Source organism: Xiphias gladius, chromosome 9 (genome assembly GCF_016859285.1).
Source record: "Xiphias gladius isolate SHS-SW01 ecotype Sanya breed wild chromosome 9, ASM1685928v1, whole genome shotgun sequence".
NCBI classification, from domain to species: domain Eukaryota; kingdom Metazoa; phylum Chordata; class Actinopteri; order Istiophoriformes; family Xiphiidae; genus Xiphias; species Xiphias gladius.
In genome coordinates, this window is record NC_053408.1 from 11236616 (window position 1) to 11259686 (window position 23071).

At 38.6% G+C, this 23071-nt stretch overlaps 1 protein-coding gene across 1 annotated transcript; it reads right to left on the reverse strand.

The window, feature by feature from the left end:
• Positions 1-1364: 1364 nt before the first annotated feature.
• gfra1b (gdnf family receptor alpha 1b) lies at positions 1365-22474 on the reverse strand. The gene is made up of 10 exons (XM_040136061.1): positions 22370-22474; positions 21689-21997; positions 20566-20649; positions 10735-10913; positions 10120-10292; positions 9374-9483; positions 7447-7581; positions 5456-5655; positions 2554-2601; positions 1365-1849 (listed from the first exon to the last, which is right to left on the reverse strand). Exons 1-10 carry the CDS (start codon positions 22407-22409, stop codon positions 1697-1699), a joined length of 1431 nt encoding a protein of 476 aa, XP_039991995.1. The 5' UTR covers positions 22410-22474; the 3' UTR covers positions 1365-1696.
• Positions 22475-23071: the final 597 nt, after the last annotated feature.

Here is a 23071-nt window from a genome sequence, read left to right on the forward strand (position 1 = left end):
CCACAGTTCACCATTTTTATTTCAGCTGTTTGGCAAACACTGAACAGATAAACCAAATTTTAAATTTTTATTCATGGCTACTTGTACATAAAGGTGTCCTCCTACATGAGATGTCTTAAGGTTTATGCTGGTAATATCTATAAGTCAAATTAGATAAACAGTTATTTTTGACCAAAACTTCTTTTTCACCCTTTCAAAAAACAAACCTGAGACACCATCTATAAAGAAGTGCATCTGTACAGGCTTTAGTTCAGAAGTCATACATGGAAGTCATTTTAAAAGACACAATTCACACATTTTTTGAAATGGTAAGGATGTTTAAAAACAAATCTTCAGTGTTCATTGTCATGTTCTTTGAATGTCTTTGATAATTAGTGTCATTAAGTATATAATAACTATGTAAGTGTTTTCATCTTTTCCAGCATTTGGATCAGCAGTAATTGTTAGTAATTAATTTGTACTGGCTTTTGTTTAGTGACATTTTCTCTACATGTGGGTATGTACACATTCCTTATTCATTAAACCACTGTTCTCTTGCTCTCTACCAAGATATAATAAGATGAAAAACAAACAAAACATGTTTAACTTTTTAGCCATTAAAGACGCTTTTGTAAATTCTTTATGTTCTCATTGCTGCTAAAGATAGTTTGATATTCCTCAAAAAAAAATACTGTTTAAGTAAATTATGCAATCTGCCATCAAAATATAAGTACACAATAAAGTCATATCTGTAACCACATGGGTAAAGAACCATACCCCGTCACATTTTATAAATCATAGCTACACTAGATGAATCTGAGAGGCCTCAATCAACACAAAACTAACATACACTCTCAAAAACATTACAGACAATATTTTACAAGTTAACAGCAGCAAACTGTAATATATTATATATACAAAATATTCTTTTCAGAGGCGATATGATAAAACCACATAGAACCAATCAAATCAATTTACAAAACTGATCTATACCTAGTACTGAACATGTAGAAGAGAAAATTGTTGTACGTTCTCAGGGCAGATATGTCTTTGTCCTTCAAGGATACTTTAACAAAATGTTATGGTCTTTTAAATGAGTTAAAATGTTTTATGAATTGTGTTCCATACAGCGTGTCTATGAAATTAGTTAGTTGTCCATAGTGGCATATTAAAGATCAACACTTTTAGATCAACACTGGGTTTGCCTTTTGTTAAACTAAAGCAAGGTTATTAACAGGCTGACTCAAAGCGCAGTTATGCAGAGACTGATCCAGTGTATCCTCAAAACACTGTTCAGCACATTGGCAGTCCACTCAGTCAAATGTGCACCGATTGCACACATTCCAAAGTGAATTTATTCACATGGTTATCAGATCAGTGTTTCTGAGTTTGAATCTGATTTTTTTTTTTTTTGATTTTTTTTTTTCTATTTATTTTTTTTGAAGTCACCAAATTGCCCCCACGAGGCATGGAAGGCAAATGAGCTGATATCTCAGCAACAGCTTGAGCAGGTCTTTTTCCAACACAGCAACAGTCAGCAGGAATTGCTCAGATATAACCCACTGTTGTCTATGATTGCAGTCCTCTTACCATCCTTTGTTGGTTTTTTTCCACTTAAAGAAAAACGTAGGCGTCACACTCTGGCAAATGTCTATATTAAAGTTCACGAGTTGAATCACTTCTTGAGCTAAGAGTGTCGATCCATAGGCCTCACATCCTACAAAAGGTAGAAACCTTCTAGTGGTAATACTGTTGGTGTAAAGCCAAAGGCTAGTGCAAGGAGCATACTGGACGGGTGCAGGCAGGTGAGTTCAGCTGGTGAGCTTCTAGCAATGGCGTTTGAGTCACTGGACTTGTCCAGTTGATGGTTCTGGGGGGAAAGACCAGAGTGTTACACTGAGTGGAAAGTTGACAAGAATATTTTGGAAATGGATAATTTACTGATTTTTCCTGTGGCCTTCACCATGAATCTGAGATTTTAAAGGATGATAGAATATGTGTAGGGTCTGTAAATAAAATCATAGCAAATTTCCATTTTCACATACTGATGTGCTCGAAAGTCAGGTCAGAAATGTTACGTCACATTACATTCTGGTTTATGTCAAATTAAGATTGAGAACTAAAGCCCCATACATCACCTAGACACATTATTTCATGATATATTTTTTAGTGTGTTTCTATCCACTTTTTATGCACATTTTCAATTTGTGCATTAAAAAAAACCCCTCATTGCTGGAATTACGAAATGAAGTTGAAATATTCCAAAAAAGATTTTACTCTTGACTGAGATGGAAAAATAGTGTATTGATACAACAAAATGCGATGAATGCAGTGGAAACAAACATAATGAATAAATAATGTTGTGACTTAAACAAAGTATAAAATATTGAGCTAAGTGCATTTTTTTTGTTATTTACTTATGTTAAGATTGGACTAATATTGGTCTCTTTATTGACATTAGATTTTTTTTGTAATTCTCAAATATTAGTATGATTATCAGCCTCACAAATACTATAATTATTGGAGCACTAACGGGAACCTTTAATGGAATGCACAGAATAAAACAAGCCTTACCGCACACACATTAGTATCCACTGTTTGATTTGACACCAATCTTTGGGCCTAGTGGGAAGAAAATAGGAGAGAAGGCAGAGGAACATTAATTTTCATTCTTTTTTGATTGGGTTTGCCTGTCTTTCAAGATCACACTCTGGCTGGATGTGGTGCAAAAATGCTATGACAAACTGTATATACCGGTGAACGCTTCTTTAAAATGATCAATCATTTAGCCTGTCTCAGTTTAGTGGAAAGAAGAAATTGTCTTGGCCCGCAAGTTGAACTGTGTTTAAAAGAAGGGCATAGTCTTCAAAGTTCAGGCAAAATCAATACTGAATCAACCTAAACTCCCACTGCCACAAATGTGAAGCAAAATACTCCCAGCAATAAAATTTATGGTAATACTTTCAGTTCCCACAAATTCCCATAGTTTAGACCTACATGAACCCCTTTGTGTAATCATCCTCTTCAAGCAATGTGTGTGTGTGTGTGTGTGTGTGTGTGTGTGTGTGTGTGTGTGTGTGTGTGTTTCTGTAAAAGTTTGTCCGTGCGAGATCCCGTTTGTGAAGGCTCAAGGTTACGACAGTTTAATACATGAAAACTTTTCTCAGACTGTTCCAAACCTTTTCAGCCAAACATAAAAATACCCGCATGCTTTTGCACACACACAGCCACACACACAAACAAATACACACTCACAGAGATGGAGTACAGAAAATGATAAAGTGACTCTACAGTGGTTTGGGAACATAATAAACACTTCACGCATTGGTTCTTAAGTATAAAGAATTATATGAGGCAGGATTCTGGAGAAGAATGATTAATTGCTCTATAGGAGATCTTTACTCCTGGAGGATGTTTTTACTGCAATAAATCATATTATCGCTATTAAAAGCCAATATGATAGATTGTCTCGCTTAAAGTATGTGATATCATCTCATTTAAAAATATAGCCCCATAGTATTTATCAGAGGAGAACAGCAGAGGTCTGAAGTGTGTTGGTGAGGCCAAAAAGTACCAAAGCAGCTGGAGCATCTGTAAACACATTCAAGCAAAACATGCAAATAATGAGTTAAAATGTCAAAATCAGCACACTGAACAGATTCCCTGCAATTGCATTTGATATTTCAAAACTAATATCCATTTTCATGCCATTATCTGTGACCTTATTTTTTTTTTAAGTCACATGGGTGAAACGTTGAACTTAGAGGGGCACTCAGAGAGCGCAGACCTCCAGAAAGACCAACTTCAAACAACCGTCACCAGACTCAAGAGAAGAAAAATCAAATTCATCGTAAATGATCTGGATCTGCCCCAAAATGTAATTTGGCCCTATCCCTCGGCCAAGTTTGGCGCAAATCGGTTCAATACTTCTTGTGTAATCCAGTTGACAGACGATCCAACAAACAAACCAACAGACACAGGTGAAAACATAACCTCCTTGGTGGAGAAAATTAAATCAGTTAGTTAGATCTAAGAAATAATAGAATATTAGAAATAACGTCATCTGCTGAGGAGGATTGTGTGATATGATCAAAAGCTCTAGGACAGTAACTAAATGGACTTTGTGGTAAAGTTTTGTCAATTATATTTTCAAGGTCAGAAGCAAACTTTTGACCTCTACTCACTTTGTAAAGCTTGAATTTTGTTGAGATACTGTCAGAGCAACTCAGTTTACAAGTAGTATTATGCAGCTACTTTGAATTAGTGACTTAGGTTCAGTGCAAATGCGGGAGGTAGAGAGATGTTCACTCAAGTTTGTGTCTCATGTCGGCAATCGGCATTTACATGTCATTTAACAATGAGCAGCTATATTTGTATTAAACTGAATATGGATTTAAGTAAACATAAAAACCTCAGTCTTTCCCTAACCTTACCCATGTAACAGTAGGGGACAAAACATTTGGTACATCCTTACAATGATACTGTGTCCCTGTACACAGACACACTACCCCTGTGGGCCATCTCTGATGTTTCTGTGGCAACCAATTAGCTTTGACACGACAGCTTTGGAAACTCTGACTCCACAGTGATGTCTCATCTTTCTGCCTAGGAGGGGGATTCTGTGCACGCCATCATAAAACCATCGCTGATCCTTCAAGGTGACACAGCCAGACGTCTGACACTCAGAAAGAGGCTCTGAATAGATCTCTACCTGATGTTTAGGCCTCAGTTTGGAATCGGGCACTTTTCTTTCATAGGTTTTGAGAGTCTTCTGATGCCTCAGGAATTTAGGAAAAAAAGCCACGTTTGTTAACATTTGTTAATATATGTAAGGATTTCCCGTTTGCCCTTTTTATTTTAACAGGCACTAACTGCAGACAAAGTAATAAATACTTACCTGAACTACACTGAGTAAATTTTATGAAAATTGAAACTTATTACTTTGCATTGTTACTGAGCCCTTTTTGTTTCAACAAGAAATTCCTTTATTAGGCCAATAAACTTTCTCTGTTAATGAGATAAGTGGAGGTATAATAAATATTATTTGGATATTTACATCGTCTCCAATAATGTAAACTATAACACTGAAAGCTCTCTATTGTCTGTAAGCATATATAAAGTATGCAGTCAAACAAAACACTGATGGCTGATTTATTTAGATTAGAGTAGTTTGTGTTTTTCCTGGAGGTATTATAAATACACGTATGCATTAAAAAAAAATACATACTTAAATAAGTAAGATAAATGCAACTGGAGAAATTAGTTTTTTCAACCCTGCTCCCAGATCTCACAGAAACACATTTAGTTGGTGATCTTATGTGGGGATTCCATCTCCACTTCCCTCTCTTTTATTCATTTTTTTTATGTCTACCAATTTTCATTTTGAAATATAACTTAAGTGTTTTAAGTCAGAAAAGGAAAAAAAATGATACAGCCTGGATCTAAACACAGAAACTCTCTACATTTAAAACTTCACCTGCAAGGTCCCACAGATGTGATATAGTGAGTCGCCATTGAGATCCAGTTTGGTCATGTCTGTCAGTGTGTCCAGAGCATTATTGGTTCGCCCATTACCCCTCAGAGTGATGCTAGGCTCTACTACAGTAGGCTGAATCGGGGGTTGGGGCTGCCAGACTCCAACATCAGTACCGTTGCCAAATGCCTGGATGGCGTTACCTGCAAGAAAAGAGTGTATTGACTGGTGACCCGCTTGATCCTGTACATATGCAGAATCGGTGCTTTACAAGACAGAATATATTTAAAAGGAATGAGACAGGAGTAAAGGCCACAAGTGACAAAATACTGTATGGAAATACGGGAGAATTAGAGCTCGACCGATTTATCGGTTGGCTGATTTTTATCGGCCGATGCTGGCCTATCACAGGTATACCAATGTCAGCAGAGAGCGCTCCAACTCCATTGTTAAAATACTCTCAGCACTGTCGGCAGCACACGTAGCAGAGTACGCTTCACATCTGAGCAGACGGTTGTGTGGAGTCAAGCGGTGACTTCTGGTAAGTTGCTAACCAGTTTGTGAAATACATTGCTGGAAAGTTAATAAACACTGAGCCCATCATTTTCCCCTTTTCAATATAACTCTACAACCGTCATGTACCTCGTGCTTATCACATCTTTTTTTCTATGTTAGCGAGGTAGTTAGCCAGCTACATATTGTTAGCTACAATTCTTAATGTGGCAAATTGAAAGTCATAAAGTCAAGTCAATTTTATTTGTATAGCACCAAATCATAACAGATGTTATCTCATTGCAATTTTCATATAGAGCAGGTCTGAAACGTCCTCCTGAGAGGAAAAAAGAAAATAATAAAAAAAAACATTAAAAAAACTTAAAAATAAAAAAATAAAATATATATTATGTTAAAAAAATGTGTGTGTGTGTGTACGATTCAATTATAGAATGTTGTAATACATGTAATAAGCATTATCCATCAGAAAGCCCTCTGAGCCCTGTTTTTAAAAATGTAGTCTACACATCTAATATGTTAGCAGGTGTCTTCCATCCTTGTCTTGGAAATATGGCTGAAAAGTTCTTGTTAGTGTCCAACTAAATGCTGCCTTATAATTGATACTTCAGATAATTGGCTAGGAAAAGAAATTACTTGACCTTTCTCAGGAACCTTTTAAAAGCAGTGTCTGCCTTTAATGGCTATGATTCACAAAGCTGTAAAAAAAAAAAAAAAAAATGAATTCATAATTGCCTGAAACAAGAAAACTTTAAAATGTATGTAATGTACTGTAATTTTCCTCATCATTTATTAGTCATTTAATCGTAGATACTTTTCCATGAGAAAAATAGAATGTGGGCAAAAACTATTGTATTATTCAAAACTGTTTCTCGATCTGATTTAATCATACTAAAAAACAATTTTGCCTGAGTTACTGTCAGAGCAATTTTGGACATCTCCATTAAATTATAATTACTATTGTATGTTCTTAAGACTTGGAGTTAGAATGTTGAAATGCCAATGAATGCCATTAATACTCACATATGGCTGAAAAAAGAGACTGTTGCTTATAAACAGTCAAAGTAAAGTATTTGATGGGAGAACATGTCAAAGGCAAGATACTTTTCCTGTTTCAAGGCATTATCTCCCACTCAGGCCAGTCCAGACAATACAACTGGTCAATGTGACCTTAAGCAGTGAAGAACAGTGCAAAGTTGTGAGGGAAGTGTGAGAGTGTGATGAGATTGTTATTCAGTGGAGGGATACTCCTTTCTGCATTAATGATATTGTAAATTTGGGGCGGTCAGGTGATAGAGCTAGTTGTCCAATGATTGCAAGGTTGGCAGCGCGATCCCAGGCTCCTCCTGTCCGCGTGCGAAACTCCAAGACACTCACGACCCTAAGTTTCCTCACCAGGCGCCGCTTTGGATAAAAGCGTCTGCCTAATGAGTACATGTAAATGTAAATTCATTTCTGCAGAATGCCTGAATATGGGAACTCACGTAGGCATCTATTGTTGGTAAAAAATTCAGCAAATTTGTCACAGTCTGGCTTGCTGTTCCCACTGCTGCTGCAGTCACACCACGGTGATAGGCTAATACCAAGAGATCGCACATAATTGGGTGTCATCACCGTACCTACAGAGGAGAAGAAAACAACTGTAAATCATTGTAACTGTAGTCCACTTATCATAGCTGAATCCTTCTAACAGGACTCTCTTGATTAAGTCACTCATTTTTTGAGGCTCTGCACAGTGAAATTTGAATGGTCGGGTCAGCCAATTTGGGCTGATATGATCTTATTCAGAATTATAGGGGGCCTTTAACACATTTACAAAGTCTATAGAACTTGCCTTGAATTACAAAGTACCTCATTGGAGAGCTGTGTTATCAAGCATAGCTATTATTCTGTTTCACAAATGCTTCACCATTTAAGGTCTCTACTTGCATTAGGGATGGAACCCATTGAGTCTACCCTCTGTCTTGACATTGACACAACAACCCACTGCATTGTGATTATAAGCCTCACTGACTTGTACAGTATTCCCCTAATTATATAGCACGGCCAGTGTTTTTTGTATGTTCCACAACATGCACATTATTTAAAGAAGTGCTGATGTCCACAAAGGTGGCACTGGGGACTGTTGTTAAAAGGGTTTTCAGGGCTGCTGTTGTTTACCACCCATTGGGAGTCAGTGGTGATGAACATGCTGTTCATCACTGTAGTTCATGAGCACTGAGTCGAAAGTCGCTTGGATATTTTGCCATCCTGATGTAACTGAATAACACTTTTGCCTTTTTTTTGTAGGGAGCATGGGGTTGAGTAGGCTCATACTTATTAGCTGTGTGATACATGCAGATTTTTGTGTGCAGAGTCAGAGATGAGAGGTTAAGACGGGGGGGGGGACCCATTAGAGGGTGTAACCTGTTTGAAGTAGAATATGAATGGTCCAGATTAAAATGTCTGCTTGTTGAGTTTGCATTTTGTCACTGTTGCACCCTGGTCAAATCTCATTAGGAAAACTCATTGGGACATTATTTTTCCTTCCTACATAATGAAACCTGCTGATGGAAGAAAGACCGATGAAAAGGCAATGAGCACTATTTCTGCACAGTGCTATCGTGTATGAGCTGTGATGACATGTACACCCTACAGACCGGGAATTTGAGTGTGATCTCAGCTGTCTGGCTGTCTAGTGGATGTGGTGCCCTACCATCTGCTGTGGAGAACACATTAAGATAAAGTTACTTGGCTTGCTAGTTAACATCTGTAAGTGAACTGTTGTGCAGCTTGCAAGTTAGATTACATGCCTACCAAGTGTTTCTGTATGGATGATTAAATTGTCCACATCTAACTGTATGACTTAAGAAAGCCATGGCTGTATGGTGACTGCACTGTGGTAAATCATCACTGTACTTGTAGTTTTAAAGAGCTATCTTATATTCTGTGCAGCTGTTTTAGAAAAAGAATCACCTTTTCACCCTTTGAACAGGTTTTCTGTTTGATTTTGGTTTAGGAAATTTTTTTTAATTAAAGGTTAATACATCACTTCCAATCAGGCCAATGAAAGCTTCAGACAGCTTATAAAGGAAAAAAAACTGGAAAAAAAAAATCAAGATCGTAAAACAATACAAACAAGTTTGATAGCTAAAAGATTGATTGACAACTAATATTTATGATTTGATAAATTGATTCTGTTCATGCCTTATGAGTTTTCTTCTGTTGGGACATTTTCTTGTTTACTTTCCTCGGTGCAAGCTCATCTGAATAGATTTCATAGATTGTTGAGCAAAAACACGGGGACAAAACTAATTAAAAGAAGCACCATTAGTAGTATAGCTTTGGGTACAATTATGAGTCTAGTTACATAACAAATCCAGCAAAAGCCTTGTAAAGTCATTTTAAAAATATTTTGGGAGAATAACTTACCAATAAGACCTGAATAAGACAGCAGACAATCAGCATAGTTCTCCCTCAGACAGCCGGATATGGAGCGAGCTTCTGGCTGACAGTTGCTGATGAAATCTGCCAGCCTTGACCTAGAAACCACAGAAAAATGTGTGTTTCCTATTCTTTGTTGCCAGTTTACACACTGCAGATCATATAAAGTCAGCTGAGAGATTTGAAAATGAAAGTATAGGATGTGAAATACAGATTTAGCAATAGTGTAATTGGCAAAACTCCTTCACTGAATGAAAGACTGTTCATCTGCTTTTTTTTTTTTTTCCCAACCTATACAGTTCACTATAACCCACTATACACGCTATATCTTGCAGTTATTGTTACTGACTCCTCTTTGGTCAAAGACTTGAATTAAACTGACTCAGCCTCAGACAGGCAATTTTCTCTCAATTAACATTATGACTGCAGTTTTCAGTTTGTACTTTGTACTGGAACAGCAATTATCATTTCTCAAAATAGATGATTTGAATTACTACTTAAGTACTCTTTGCAGGTAATATGTTCCTCCTTAGAAATTAGAATTGGTTATTCAATGATGCACACAAGTGGAGACAAAGTTACTGTCACACATGCACTGAGACAATACTAATACAAAACACATTAGGATGTGTATTTGAAAACTGTGTGTGTGCCTGTATGTGTGTATACACACAAAAAAAATTGGAAAAAAATGGATTTATAAGGATATTAAGGATCCATCTAAGCATTCTTACCTGCAGATGTAGTTGGTCTTGCATGTGTTCTGAAGAGACAGACAATTAGGTTTGTCTTTATCCTCATAGGAGCAGACCGGTACAATAGTTTGCCGTCTGCGTTCTGCACATGCTGTCTGATCCCCCGCCGGACAGGAGCAAAACAGCATCCCATAGCTGTATTTAGTTGGAACCTTCATTTTGGAAATAAAGGGAGAAAGAACGTATGTTGACACACGTGGTGTTACAGCCTGGAAGGGGGAAACAACTTCCACTTCCTCTCAGGTATCCAGTGATATCTGCAAATCTCTCCTCTTTCTCGAGTAAGTGAGTAATTTAACTATAATAGTGGCAAAATGTGAACATAGAAACCACAGATCCACTATGGCTTCCTCCCAGTGTGAATAGTACCATTCTGTGATGTATTATAATACACTGAATTAAGTGCAATGCTAGGTAACTGAGACTTTTGTAAAGAAACTGGATAGAAAGTCATCTCAATTTGAAATTGCACTTAAAATAGCATTTTCCCCTTTGATATTTGACACCTGGTCCAGGCGGTGGTTTGAGTGCCAAAACTACAAAATCAATCACAAAAGGCTGCAAATAGTTCTCAAAATTAACATGCTCATTTACCTTGTCAAAGAACTGTCGTAGAGCTTTGTGGCATTTGCGCTTGTTGCACACCTCAGAAGCGGACACCCTGCTAGTACAGGGGTTGATGTAAGCGGAGCGGTATTTCTTACATGTGTCATTCAGGTTACAGGCTTTGGCAGCATTCAGACAATTGTTCTCCTTTGTGGATGCAGGCTCAACTAAGAGAGAGGAGAGACACATCATTTTTGTATTTCCTCATTTAAGAATTATTGCTTTCTTGCGCAGGTTACATTGTTGTTTAAGCATCATAAATGAGAAATATTAAGAGTGTGACATGAACCGAAAAAGAGAAAGAAAGGCATCATGAAGAGATATTGTCCTGCATTACAATTCTTTAAAGGGATGTTACACTCGTAGTCCACATTTATCACTATAATTTCCACCATGTAATACAGTTCCATAACCTCTGGATGTGTCCCTGACTTTTAAAAAAATTATTTTCCATTTATTTAAAAACAGTTTATTTCCATCACATCCAAGAAATGACACATCTCCATCTTTATCCACGGTTCTAAGGAGGTTTCTAAAAATCTCTTAGTTACATTTGAAAATACTATTTTACATAATTAAGGAAGATAAAATAAAAGCTGTTGTGTCAAAATTGACATGAATTATCCAAATGGTGGATCATCCCACAGTTATAGCCAGAAAAAACTTTACTTGATAACTTTACTAGATATCTATTTATGTATTTAAAACCAATTTCTCACAATATTATACTAGGGGTCCATCATTTACTTTATGCCCAAAACAGCAAAAAAGCAACCATATGAGAGCTTTGAGCCTTGCTGAATTCAGTCATACTTGTATTTGCAAACACAACATTACACAAATTGTGTAAATACAGAATCTTATTATAAATGATTGTACCAGTTTGTTGCTCAAGTTGCTCTGTTTGTTGCAGTTGCTTTGTTACACATTTGAACTGTAAGTTCTCTGGCTAAACGGTGTACTCGAGGTTTTTATCAGATTCCTCTGAAGGCCAGACCTCATTAGGTTTGGCCTTCGTGATCCAAACGCCTGTGTGTGTGCACCAGAAAGCCACGGTTACACCACACTCTAGTAAATTCAAGGTGACCTCTCATCTCTTCAAATTAGACAAAAGCTCAAACCCTTAATGTTCCAAGCATTACCAAAAGCTACAGTAATGATATTAGTATATCCCATTGTGTTGGTTCTGTGTCCGCTGAGGTTTTTCTCATCACATCTTATACATGCAGCTCCAGGGTGATTTGGTTGTCCTGAGCCTTACAGAGAACACAGAAATGTACTCCTTGAAAATAAAAAACAAACACCTGCTCAGACACAGTGCATTTTCCTTGCCTGCAGTTACACGAACCGAGCAACCCATCTTTCCTTCTATCACAGCAAAAGCGCTCTGTGGCCAACATAATGAGTCTCATATCTCATTTTTCTCATTTGTTGTAGTTAAAGTCCTTCCTGCTCCACTGATTTCTGCACAGTAACACAAACTGTATCCTCAGCCTTGGCATGGAAGAATGACTTCTGTAATTCGGCCTTTTGAGGTGGAATGGAAGTTCACTGCACTCTTTCATGCACCACAGAATGAACCATGATTAAATCTGAATACATTATTTAACCTTGGGTTAATCACATATTACAAAACCCATTACTTACATCTGACAAGTGCCTAGAGATGTGGGCTGTGATCCCTTAGTGGCTGTTTGTAGCTCTTGGGCCATAGGTGTGACAGTTTTACCTCAGATTGCTGACCTTAGTTGTGTTTAAAACCCACGTTTTAAAAAAAAAAAAAAGGGGAAAAAAAGTTCTTACTTTTGGGAGTTGGGTTAAAACATGGCTATATGTGTGTGTGTGTGTGTGTGTGTGTGTGTGTGTGTGTGTGTGTGTGTGTGTTTGAGTTAGAAGGTTGTAGCTGTAGGTCACAGTGTGACTCCATATAGATGTAACACCCTACAGCAGGAAAAAACCTTTTCTATCAAGAGAACTTTTGTAATTAATAAGCTAACTCTAGGGTCATATTTTCTTATTTTCACGAATAATTCCAGTACAAACCATGTTTCACTTTCTAAGACCACAGTCAAGTTAATTGGGAAAATCATGACATTGTGGATTTAGTGAAGTTCAGCAGTTACTTCAAGTCTCCCCATGAGTATATGAAGAGCGTCATGTCATAAATCAGCGACACATTTATCAGAATATAATTCTATTACTTAAGAAATTTTGGGTAAACATTAAGTAATTTGACATTGCCAGTGAGTTACATAAACAGGGCTGTGTTCAAGATTGTTGTCGATAGTTGTCTGTCCTTTGTTCTGTGCTGCTTGTGCTGTTTAATTTTGTGTGCTGCATAAATGACAATGATGGTAATCATTTGAAAATATTTGTGCTTGTCTCTGTAATCCTCTTAATGTCTCTGTGTTTCTCTGTAAAATGCTGTGACATGTCGTATTTAATTCGATTTACAGAAAACCAACTAAAAAAAAAAAAGATTTGTGGGTAACTTCATATGACATATAACATTATATCCTGTTAAAAGCCCCACTGGCTTAAGGAAAACAAATGTCACTTAGCCTTCTTGAATTGCACTCCCTGAGCAAGGCCATCATGTTGTCATTGATTCAGACCAAATAACAAGCCAGTATAGCAAACACTGGAATCTGACCCTTTGACCTCTAACAGGTTGATACAAAAGACCTTTTGAAGGACTGCAAGCCAGGTAGGGTTAAAAAGGAATCTCAAAGAAGAGGTCAGCTATCTCATCCTGGGGTTCTGCTTTTACTTATGCAGTGAAGGGGAGGATATGTGAACCAGAAGTTTCCATTTTTTTTGTAATGGCTTAACTTATGAAATGCTAGTGAAAGGTTAGTGGTGTATTCACCATATGTCTCATGTGCAATGTTCTAATAGATCAGTGGGGTTATCCACACTGTGAAAACCTATTTGACACAAGGCATGTATCCGTGTTGGAGAAGTGGCCAAGGAGCTCTCGAGTACAGGTGACGTCAGCACCTAGAAAGGAACTTTTTGGCATTTTGCTCGGCAACGATTATTGATGATCGATCACATTTGTTCGGTTAATCATAGTTGCAGATTAATTGATTGATTAATTAATCATCAAAATTATGGCTGGTTAATTTTTTGTCAATTAACTAATAAATTAATTGACTTCTCGATTTCAGGTATAAAAAAAGACTTTGAAGTAACTAAGTCCCAATAGCAAACAATGCCTGAAACATGGCCATATTAAGTTGTATGCCTGGTGAGAATGAAGCTGAAGAAACACGAGAAAATGGATGCAGTAGTGTCCAAGTTTCCTGTGAGAAACATCCAGAGAGCCTCATGCACCTCATGCATCAGATTCTGCAATCCCCTTATTTCCTTGGGATATGTTCATGGATGCAGGCTGAGACAAATTAAGCATCTTTTTGCACAGGACACATGGAATAAATAGGACACATAAATTTTCCCGGACTGATACCACCATCAAACACAGGGGCACTGAGGTGAGACGCGGTAGAGCTGGTCTTAAAAAAATCCTTTCTCTGTAGGGTTTAATTCCAGTTTAGCAGTTCTGGATAACAATGTTCTGCAAAGAAACTGTTCAAGCTACTCTTTTTTTTTTTTCTCTTTTTTTTTTTTTCTCTGAATGTATTCCAAGAGCAGGTATAGGAACATGTGGTCATGGAATTGCCCTTTTATCTGTGTACGGCATGAAAATCCTCCCATGTTCAAGAAATACAGATTACATAAGTACAAATTATTATTTAAAACCGGTAACTGGTTTTAATGTTGTGGCTGATCGGTGTGTATTTACCATATTATTTTCTCTAGCCATATCATTTGCCTCTGATACCTGATTCTACTGTATATTTTCACTTCACACAAAATTTACCAGCCCAAAAATTTAAAATCACAAAATGATTATATTACAGAGTCTCCATTCGCTGTCTACATAATGGTCCAAAATCAAAGTCCTTCACAATGTACCACTGCTTAATTTAATCCTTTTAAACCTATCCCTCCACTTAGTGCCTTCTTTGTCATCTCCCATAATAGAAAGAAAACAGCAGTGGTCAGAGCCCTCTCCTTCATGGCACCCAGCCGTCTTTCAGGCTTCCTGCCAGCATCACTAAATCCACACAATGTTTCAGTATTTATGACCAGACCCAAGACCCATATATTAAGTGCACCCATGTAATTAGCAAGATCTCACTTAGCTCCTACTGCACCAGCTATTCATTTCCTCTATTTAATCCTCTAGACAGTCATTCAATCCTGCAGTGATTTAAAATAGTTGTTCAGCAGTTCTGATGTCTGCCATATTCAGCACGATTGTGATAGAAGCACACAAGGATGAAAATGAAAATCCCCACAGATAAGGCAATGATGATGGAGACCACAATATTTAGTGACGATTGCTTGAGAAAGTTGCTCAAATGTTCTAATGATCACAAACAATGTATGTGGAAACCAAAATACCCCTTTAAGGTTTGAGGTTGTTGGTGGCACATCACGCTATGAGATAACATCTCCTGCCGATCTGACACACACGTTATGAAGATGAGGGTAAAGTAATGTGACTGGACATATGGCACTACTGTTACTGCCGGATATGGGAGAGAGAGAGAGACGGATCAGGAAACGTGAGTACAAATTGTGGGGTTGCACCTGTGGATGCAGTGCGTGAGCGGGATATGTGGATGCCCAAGGGCACTTTTGCTTTCTGTTTTTCAGAAAGTCAGTGACCCACTCAGATCAAAGGAGATTCCACTTGGCCAATTAAAAATGTAACTGTGTCATGACATACAAATTTGCTGTTTCACCATCAGCAGTTGTCAAATAATATTACTATAGGAGACTTTCTTCTCTGTTCTTCCTCCTAGTTTCCTAATTTTAAACATTAGTAGTTAAAACCAAGGACCATTATATTTATGCACCTGTATATCAGGAGGCACTGAGATATTTTTGAATTTTGAGAGTATGTATCTCACTGCCAATGTATGGGAATGTGTGCTGGGTGATCTGCATGTAGATGAAGGTCTACATTCAGCAGTAATGCACATGTGTCACATCACAGTATGAGCGATAATTTGTTTGTGTACATTAAGTTTGTTTGCGCATGCGGGTGCAGCGTGTGGTTAGCTCGCAATAAATAATTCCATGCACAAACGAAAAACATTATCCCGTGTCACCTGCAGCCTACAGCGCTTTATTTTCTTATCTCAAAGTCATGATTAGCCATAGCCTGCATCGCTCATGGTTGCATATCCACTTGGCTCCCTGCACACATAACTTGTCATGGCTAAGCCATCAGGTACACTCATCTCGGTGAGGAATTTCTGCGTTCCAAACTGCTTTACTGAGCCTTCATCTTTCAGTAACATTTATGTGTCTAAGTGGCAGGAAATGCTGGGAGTGGGTTAGTCAGTACATGAATAGGTGTGTGTACGTGTGTGTGTGTGTGCACGTGTGTGTGCACATGTCTGTGTACGTGTGTGTGTGTGTGACTGGTAATGTGTCTAATATTATTTGCTCAACAACATTCTTGGCATGACTGACATATAATGTAATTGATTTGCATGATATAGCTAATTCAAAGTGTCAGAATTCGGTAGCAAAGTAAAGTTTTATTTTCAGGTGTGTTTTGCTTCATTACAAGGCATATCCCCACTTAAACAAGTTTCAAGACGCATATTAATATCTTTCTATTGTGATTTTATTGTAGTTTTTCATGTTGCCCTCTGAAGTCATTTTGTTGTGTTGTTCTACATGGGGTGGACATAAAACACCTTGACACACAGAGTAATACTGTAAATGTGGTGTGCCATGTTGGAGGTGGTCTTAGCTTACATTTTATTGAACAAATGCTGCTATTATTGTGTCCAGCCCCCTGTAGTTTTCCCTGTGCTTACACGTCTACAAATGTTTTATGCAACGTTCCGATATCTCATGTCATATAAATCAAACTTACTATGCTTTCCATTATGAAAAAGGCAAAACTCTGAAATACAATATGCTTGTCAATAAATACGATGGCACAGAATGCATAGGTTTTAATAATTGATTACACAGCACATAAGTGAATCTCAAATTTATAATCCACCACTTACGTCTATTGGTGGGTTTCGAGCTCCCTCTGGTTAACTCGGTTGGAATAAATTGTGTTATTCTGCGGTTACAGAGGGGCAGGGAACCAAAACAGACGAGAAGATTGTGAAAGGAAATGCCTTCAGATGATTCACTGATATGGCCAAAAGCAGTCTTGTGTAAAAAGGATCAGCAGATTTAAAGTGTTTCTTCTACTGATGGCTACTCTAATGTCAGGCTGGAGCAGTTTGCACATTTATGCACAGTTCACAGGCAGGCCAGGCCAGCGGCAGGGGACAAAGACTACTGAGGAGTCATCTGTTGCTTCAGGCAGCTAGACCCACTGAATTAGTCTTGAGATCTTTGCAATGGAAGTTGATCCCGCCAAGCTTCATCTCTTGTTCACCGACTCAATTCTCGGTAAGACTACGAAGATAGACTGGGAGGAGAGGGGGAAGATACTGGGCTCAGTGGTAGGGCCAGTACTAGTGAGAGTGTCTCCTTACATGTAAATTGAGTAACTGGCTTGAGGGGTTTTTGAAAATGTGTCAAGTTTGTCACTTTTAAACTGAAAACATTTATACAGTTGAGAAAATGTGCTCTAATTTATATTGGTTATGGCACGGAAACGTGAGTGGCCGGAGTTTGATTTAAAAACTGAGTATAAGAGGTGTGTCTGCATAAGGGCATTGCTGATTTACACTCATATTCACATACATACACACATATGTCACACATATTCCTAACTTTCAAATAAGGAATTCAGATATATAGAGCCAATTATGTACTATTTTCCTTTTCAAAGGTAAGTATTTAGAACATACAGAAAGACAGAATGAAAATAGTTGAATTTATACCCTTGCTCATTCATATGTACAGTATTTGGTAATCCAGAAGTTCTCTTGGAATCTAATCAGTACTTGTGCCGGTAGTGTCAGACTTGCAATGGATAAGGAGCATCAGTGCATCTTGTCTCCTAAAAAGTATCTCGCTTATAATGAGTTGAGAATGTGATTGCAAAAGCAGATATACTCTGCGACAACCTTTGCTGTCTCAACTCTGGCCATGGGACTGCAAAGAAGCATAAGCAAGAAGCTGCAGATACGTTTATAATAATCCCAAGTTGTCTGTATGCACAGTATAATTTAGTAATGACTTTGAGTGTTACTTGCTGATGTCCTCTGGTACTGCAGTAAATTATTTTAAAGACAAACACGTTGTGTGGTTCACTAGCTCTGTTTTCCTGTAGTCCCATCATTCTCCCCGTCTGCACAGCAGCATTCCCGAACATCTATGAGAGGCACTTGTTCATTGATTTATAAATGATGCAGAATTTTATATCAGCTGTTCCTGGAGACTACATTCTAGCAGTTATTGGCTCTCCTTTTCAGTTAGAATTGATAAAGTTAAAAATTCATCTTAGGTGAACAAGTTTTGCTGGAGCCATAAAAAAGGAAAAGCGACTTAATGAAGGTAGTACTCAAAACACAGAGGAGTCATACTAGTAGTCTTGCATAAGGAGCGGGGAAACGAATTGGCCATGCTCTTGGCATGGCTCCATGGGTAACGATATCTGATGGACATTCGTGCGTCCCTTTAGGATAAATTGCAGTCACCTTGATGATCCCCTGACTTACCATCTTTTGCCATCTCCAAGTAAATCAATTTGTCCAATACCGTCAAATGTTAGGATTCTACATTGCGATTGTGAACTTGGTAAAAAATTATTCTTGCTTAGCATCAGCCTGGTAGTATTGTCGCTGTGAGCATGGTAGCTTGCCTCTCTTAGCTTTTAGCTCAAAACACTGCTGTGCCAAAACTCAGTCTCACAGAGCTGCTGTAAACTCTTAGTCTTGTCGATTTCTTGTTACTAGATATATTTTTTAAGTCGTCATTTATATACTATGCGAAAACCATCCTGTTTTTATAAAATATAATTTGCTGAAACATTTGGAAGAATAATAAATAAATAAATAATATACGTATATAATAAAACAAGCATTTGTTTACAGCCAATCAGAGTAGTGAGCATCATGTCTTAGCAGTTGACCCTTGGGATACAGAACAAATCATTCTGTACTGGCTCACGTGTGCATTATTTTACACTGCGGATTGAGGCCTGAGGCCTGGCTTAGTTCTACACAGGAATGAGGTCACTTATAGCAAATGGATTCCTGATATCTAACCCATTAAGTAATTTATTTTTTTAGAAGCCCCTTTGGCTGTTTACACACTGTTATACATTAAACTGGCTACTCAGCTCCAGCTCCATCTCTGCACCCAATTTATCTTGCTCACATAATCTAGGTGATTTCTTGTAGTAATGGCACTTAATAATGTTAAAAAAACAACAACAGAGGTTAAGCTGCCAGCTCTGCACATTCTAGGTCACTGACTTTGATAAAAGAGCACGTTAGCAGCAAATCAGATTTTTAAATACAGTGGTGTCCAAAAAGTCCGAAGCTTGATCAAGATTTAAATATCACCGATTTTTTTTCAGTGTGATTCCTTAGATTTTGGAGGGGGTCTGCTGTCTCATTTAAACTACATCAAGCAAATGATTTTGTGGTTAGAGAAGGACATGAACATTACAGGCTGCATTTTCTTCTCGGCCTTTAATGATCCCTGTTTTGTTTTCACTAGTAGTCCCATCATCTGAAAGCCTCATGAATCCTTAACCACTTTTCCAGTTTCAGTTTTCCTGCAATTCTTCTTAGTCTCACATTGCTAGACCTATCTTTGCAATACATTTGCACCATTCCAGGGCAGGAGAGAAATCCAAATTCCAATAAATTGTTCTTTACTCTCTGTTTGAAATACAGTTAACCATTATGTCATTGCATGTGGAGCTGAGCCACTGTGATACGCTAAGTTGATTCAATCACAGCAAGAGCCAGAGAGAGAGAGCCAGAGAGAGAGAGAGAGCCAGAGAGAGAGAGAGAGAGAGAGAGCCAGAGAGAGAGAGAGAGAGAGCCAGAGAGGAAGAGAGAGAATCAAATAACCATTTTTTCACTGAAATGGTAGCTGGCCAGTACAGCAGATGCCCTCCGCCAGCCAGAAAGCACTTGTCACACACACAGCTCTTGTTTTATCAGTGCCATTGAACAGAGACAGATGGTTAATTGCTCCTCTGTGTATGTGTTTCTGATCTCAGCAGATAAATATGGGAATGCCTAGGTGTATGCTCCCAAGTCCACCTGCACTCCGTTGACATTTGAGGACATGTATGGCATCTAGATTTACAACAACAAACCATTTTGGTTTTTTTTTTTTTGGTTTTTTTAAAATCCAGGCATTCAGCCCTAAAAGGCTGCTGGATCTCAAACAACACAGGCTTTCCTCTAAAAGGATGATTAATTCAAAACTAGCACATACTGTCAATGCTACTCCCAGCATTAATACTGTGACAGTAGGAAAAAAAAAAACATGCAGATATCTCATCATTGCCTTGGGAGCTGAAAGTGAAATATACTAAATTACTGTGCTTTGTGTATGGTGGGTCACAGTGGCAGAGGAAAGCTTTTGTGATGGATAACGGGTGTTGAAAGCTGCAGCCTGAAACCAGACAGCAATAGAAAAGAGTGGTTGTAAAATAGTGACAGATTTGTAGGGAGGATGTGGTGAGTTCAGCTGGTTTAAAGCATAACTGAAAAATAATGACCGTATATACAATAACTTAACTATACACAATGTTCAAACTTAAACCTGAGGAATGACAGCAATGTAGAAGCAGCTTCTTACCAGCTATGATGGGGGCAAGGCGGAAGATATCTGAGAGCCGGCTATTGACTGGCTCATACGGAGAGTATTCCAGCAAATCATTACCTGCAGGGAGAAAAAAAAAAAATTATTGTCAACGATGTTTGCCTGAAATTGTGTGTGTTTGTGTGTGACTTTGTGTAAAAATATATGCAGTGTGGGTGGATGATACCTGATTCGCATTATAAAATCAATCATACTGAATGGGTAATCCCTTAAATGACTCATATTGATACATACATGACTGCTTATTTTTAAAAAAAATATGAGTATGTTGTCATTTAAGTATACAGTAGAACTTGTGAAGACGGTTGGCCCTAGGTTCACTTTGTGACAAGTACAATTATCTCTATGTTACGTGAGCATGAACAAATATGCAGTCTGAGAAGAAGTTGTATGATGACGCGTCAGTATAATGAATCCGGGACACTATGGAGATTGCATGTGACACGTATTTGTTCTGAGAGCATGTTTCCAGCTTGATTTTTATTTATTTGTTTATTTATTTATTTTTTAAACAGACCTGCTTACTGCAGTGTGACTAAGATTTACAGTGAGAAGTAGAAGTGTTCATTGTTAAAATGTGTGTACAGTAATAGTACATTTACTCACATACTGTACTTAAGTACAAATTTTTCGGTCCTTTCCTTGAGTATTTCCCTTTTAAGCTACTTTAAACTTTACTGTACATTTTACTCCACTGCATTACCTTTTTCTATTGTAGTTTTTGACATACAACACATATAAGCACATATCATCAGCTTATAAAATAATGCGGAATTACTGATTAAGCTAACTTTTAGTATTTAAAGTAGTCAACCAGCTCCCCCCTGACCCAGTACAACATGGAAATGCTGCTTAATGCAAATTAATTCATCAGTGATAATAATCCATAGTATAAAATATAATAAAACAATGACAGGGGCCATTCTGCCTGCACAATAAGTACTGTACTCTTACTTTTGATACTTAAAGTACATTTTGCTGGAGGGCATTTACGTACTTTTACCTGTAATTTATTTCTTTTTTTTAAAAGGAAATGGATCTGAATACTTCTTAACTCATAAAATAACGATTTAATAGTTTGCTCTGAATCACTGCATACCCTGTAAACTCTGAAATATGCTCCAGAAGATCCGGAGGCAGTTCTTCTCCTTCTTCATGCCCCTTCTGCACCTGCAGTTGTACAGGGGGCTCTGCTTCATGGCATCTATGGCGCTGCGGCACTCGCCCCGCGCCTCCGGCCCGGTGACCGCGCTGAAGTTGCTCTCCCTGCCCGCCACGCACTGTCTCATCGTCCGGTACTTGGTGCTGCAGGAGTACTCCTTCAGACACTGCTCGCTGGCCTTCACGCAGTCCAGGTGCACGGGCCGGGAGGCGGTGCTGCCGTCCCCCTTCAAGGTGAACACTGAGGCTGGGAGTTGCAAGAATTGAGTCAGGGAAAGGTCTGCGTTCAGGGTGGAAACTAGTTTGTAGACCTTGTTCTGCACACAGAGGGTTCTCGATCCCTCGGCTATCGCTATTTAATTCGACGGCGCTCACTTGTTTTCTTGGCGAATAACACACAAAGATACACTGAGCAGTAGACAAACTTTCTGAGCCCTGAATGCTCGCCATCAGAACAAAAGGAACCAAATCAACATCTGTTTCTCCCTATCCGAGGGACGTACCTTTTTTCCCCCCCTCTGCGTTTATTAAATCGAACTGTAAAGGAACAGGAGCGGTTTAAAAACAAGTATTACAGCCTAAACACTGAAGAAATTCAACAGATGAATTCGTCACTTACCCGGGAAGGACAGTATAATGACAAAAGTTGTAAAAATCATTGCGCCGGGAGATTTCGTTTCTTTTGTGGTTTTAAATAGGTGCGTCGGGGGATTAAAATAAAATGTCGAGAGAACTCGTCAGGCAGATCCACTTTCCTTCAGGTTGCACATTACATGGGTTCAAGTGGCGATGCATCCTGGTGATCCAACGGCGAGAAAGATCCCGGCTCTCGAACTCGCGAGTCCAGCGGCTAAAGCCACATTGCGCGAATCCGCCGGAGTTTCGGGCAGATCGCAAACGCGGGTGCGAGGCGAAGAGGCGCGCCGGCGGAGCATTTCCACTTCACCCAGCTCCCGTCAACTCCTCCGCCTGTCCGCTGCTCTGTCACACGGACAGCTCGCGGGGGGGGGGGGTGGGGTAGGGGGGTGGGGTGGGGAGCCTGATCCGGCAGAGGAGCTGTCACCGGCTTTCAGGGCAAAACTTTACAGCCGCGACCGGCCAGAGTCAGTGGAAACCACAGTAAAACCCCCGGTCCCCGATCAGTTCAACTTTAATAAAGGAACTGGTTTAACTTTTAATTGTCCATCGCAGTCGCCGAACGGACCGGCAGCCCGTTGAGATCATACATCCCAAAAGCTGGAAGAAGAAGAAAAAAAAAAAGAAAAATACATTCCGTTTTTCAGCGGACGGAAAGACAAAACGACGCCGTCTGATCCGGACT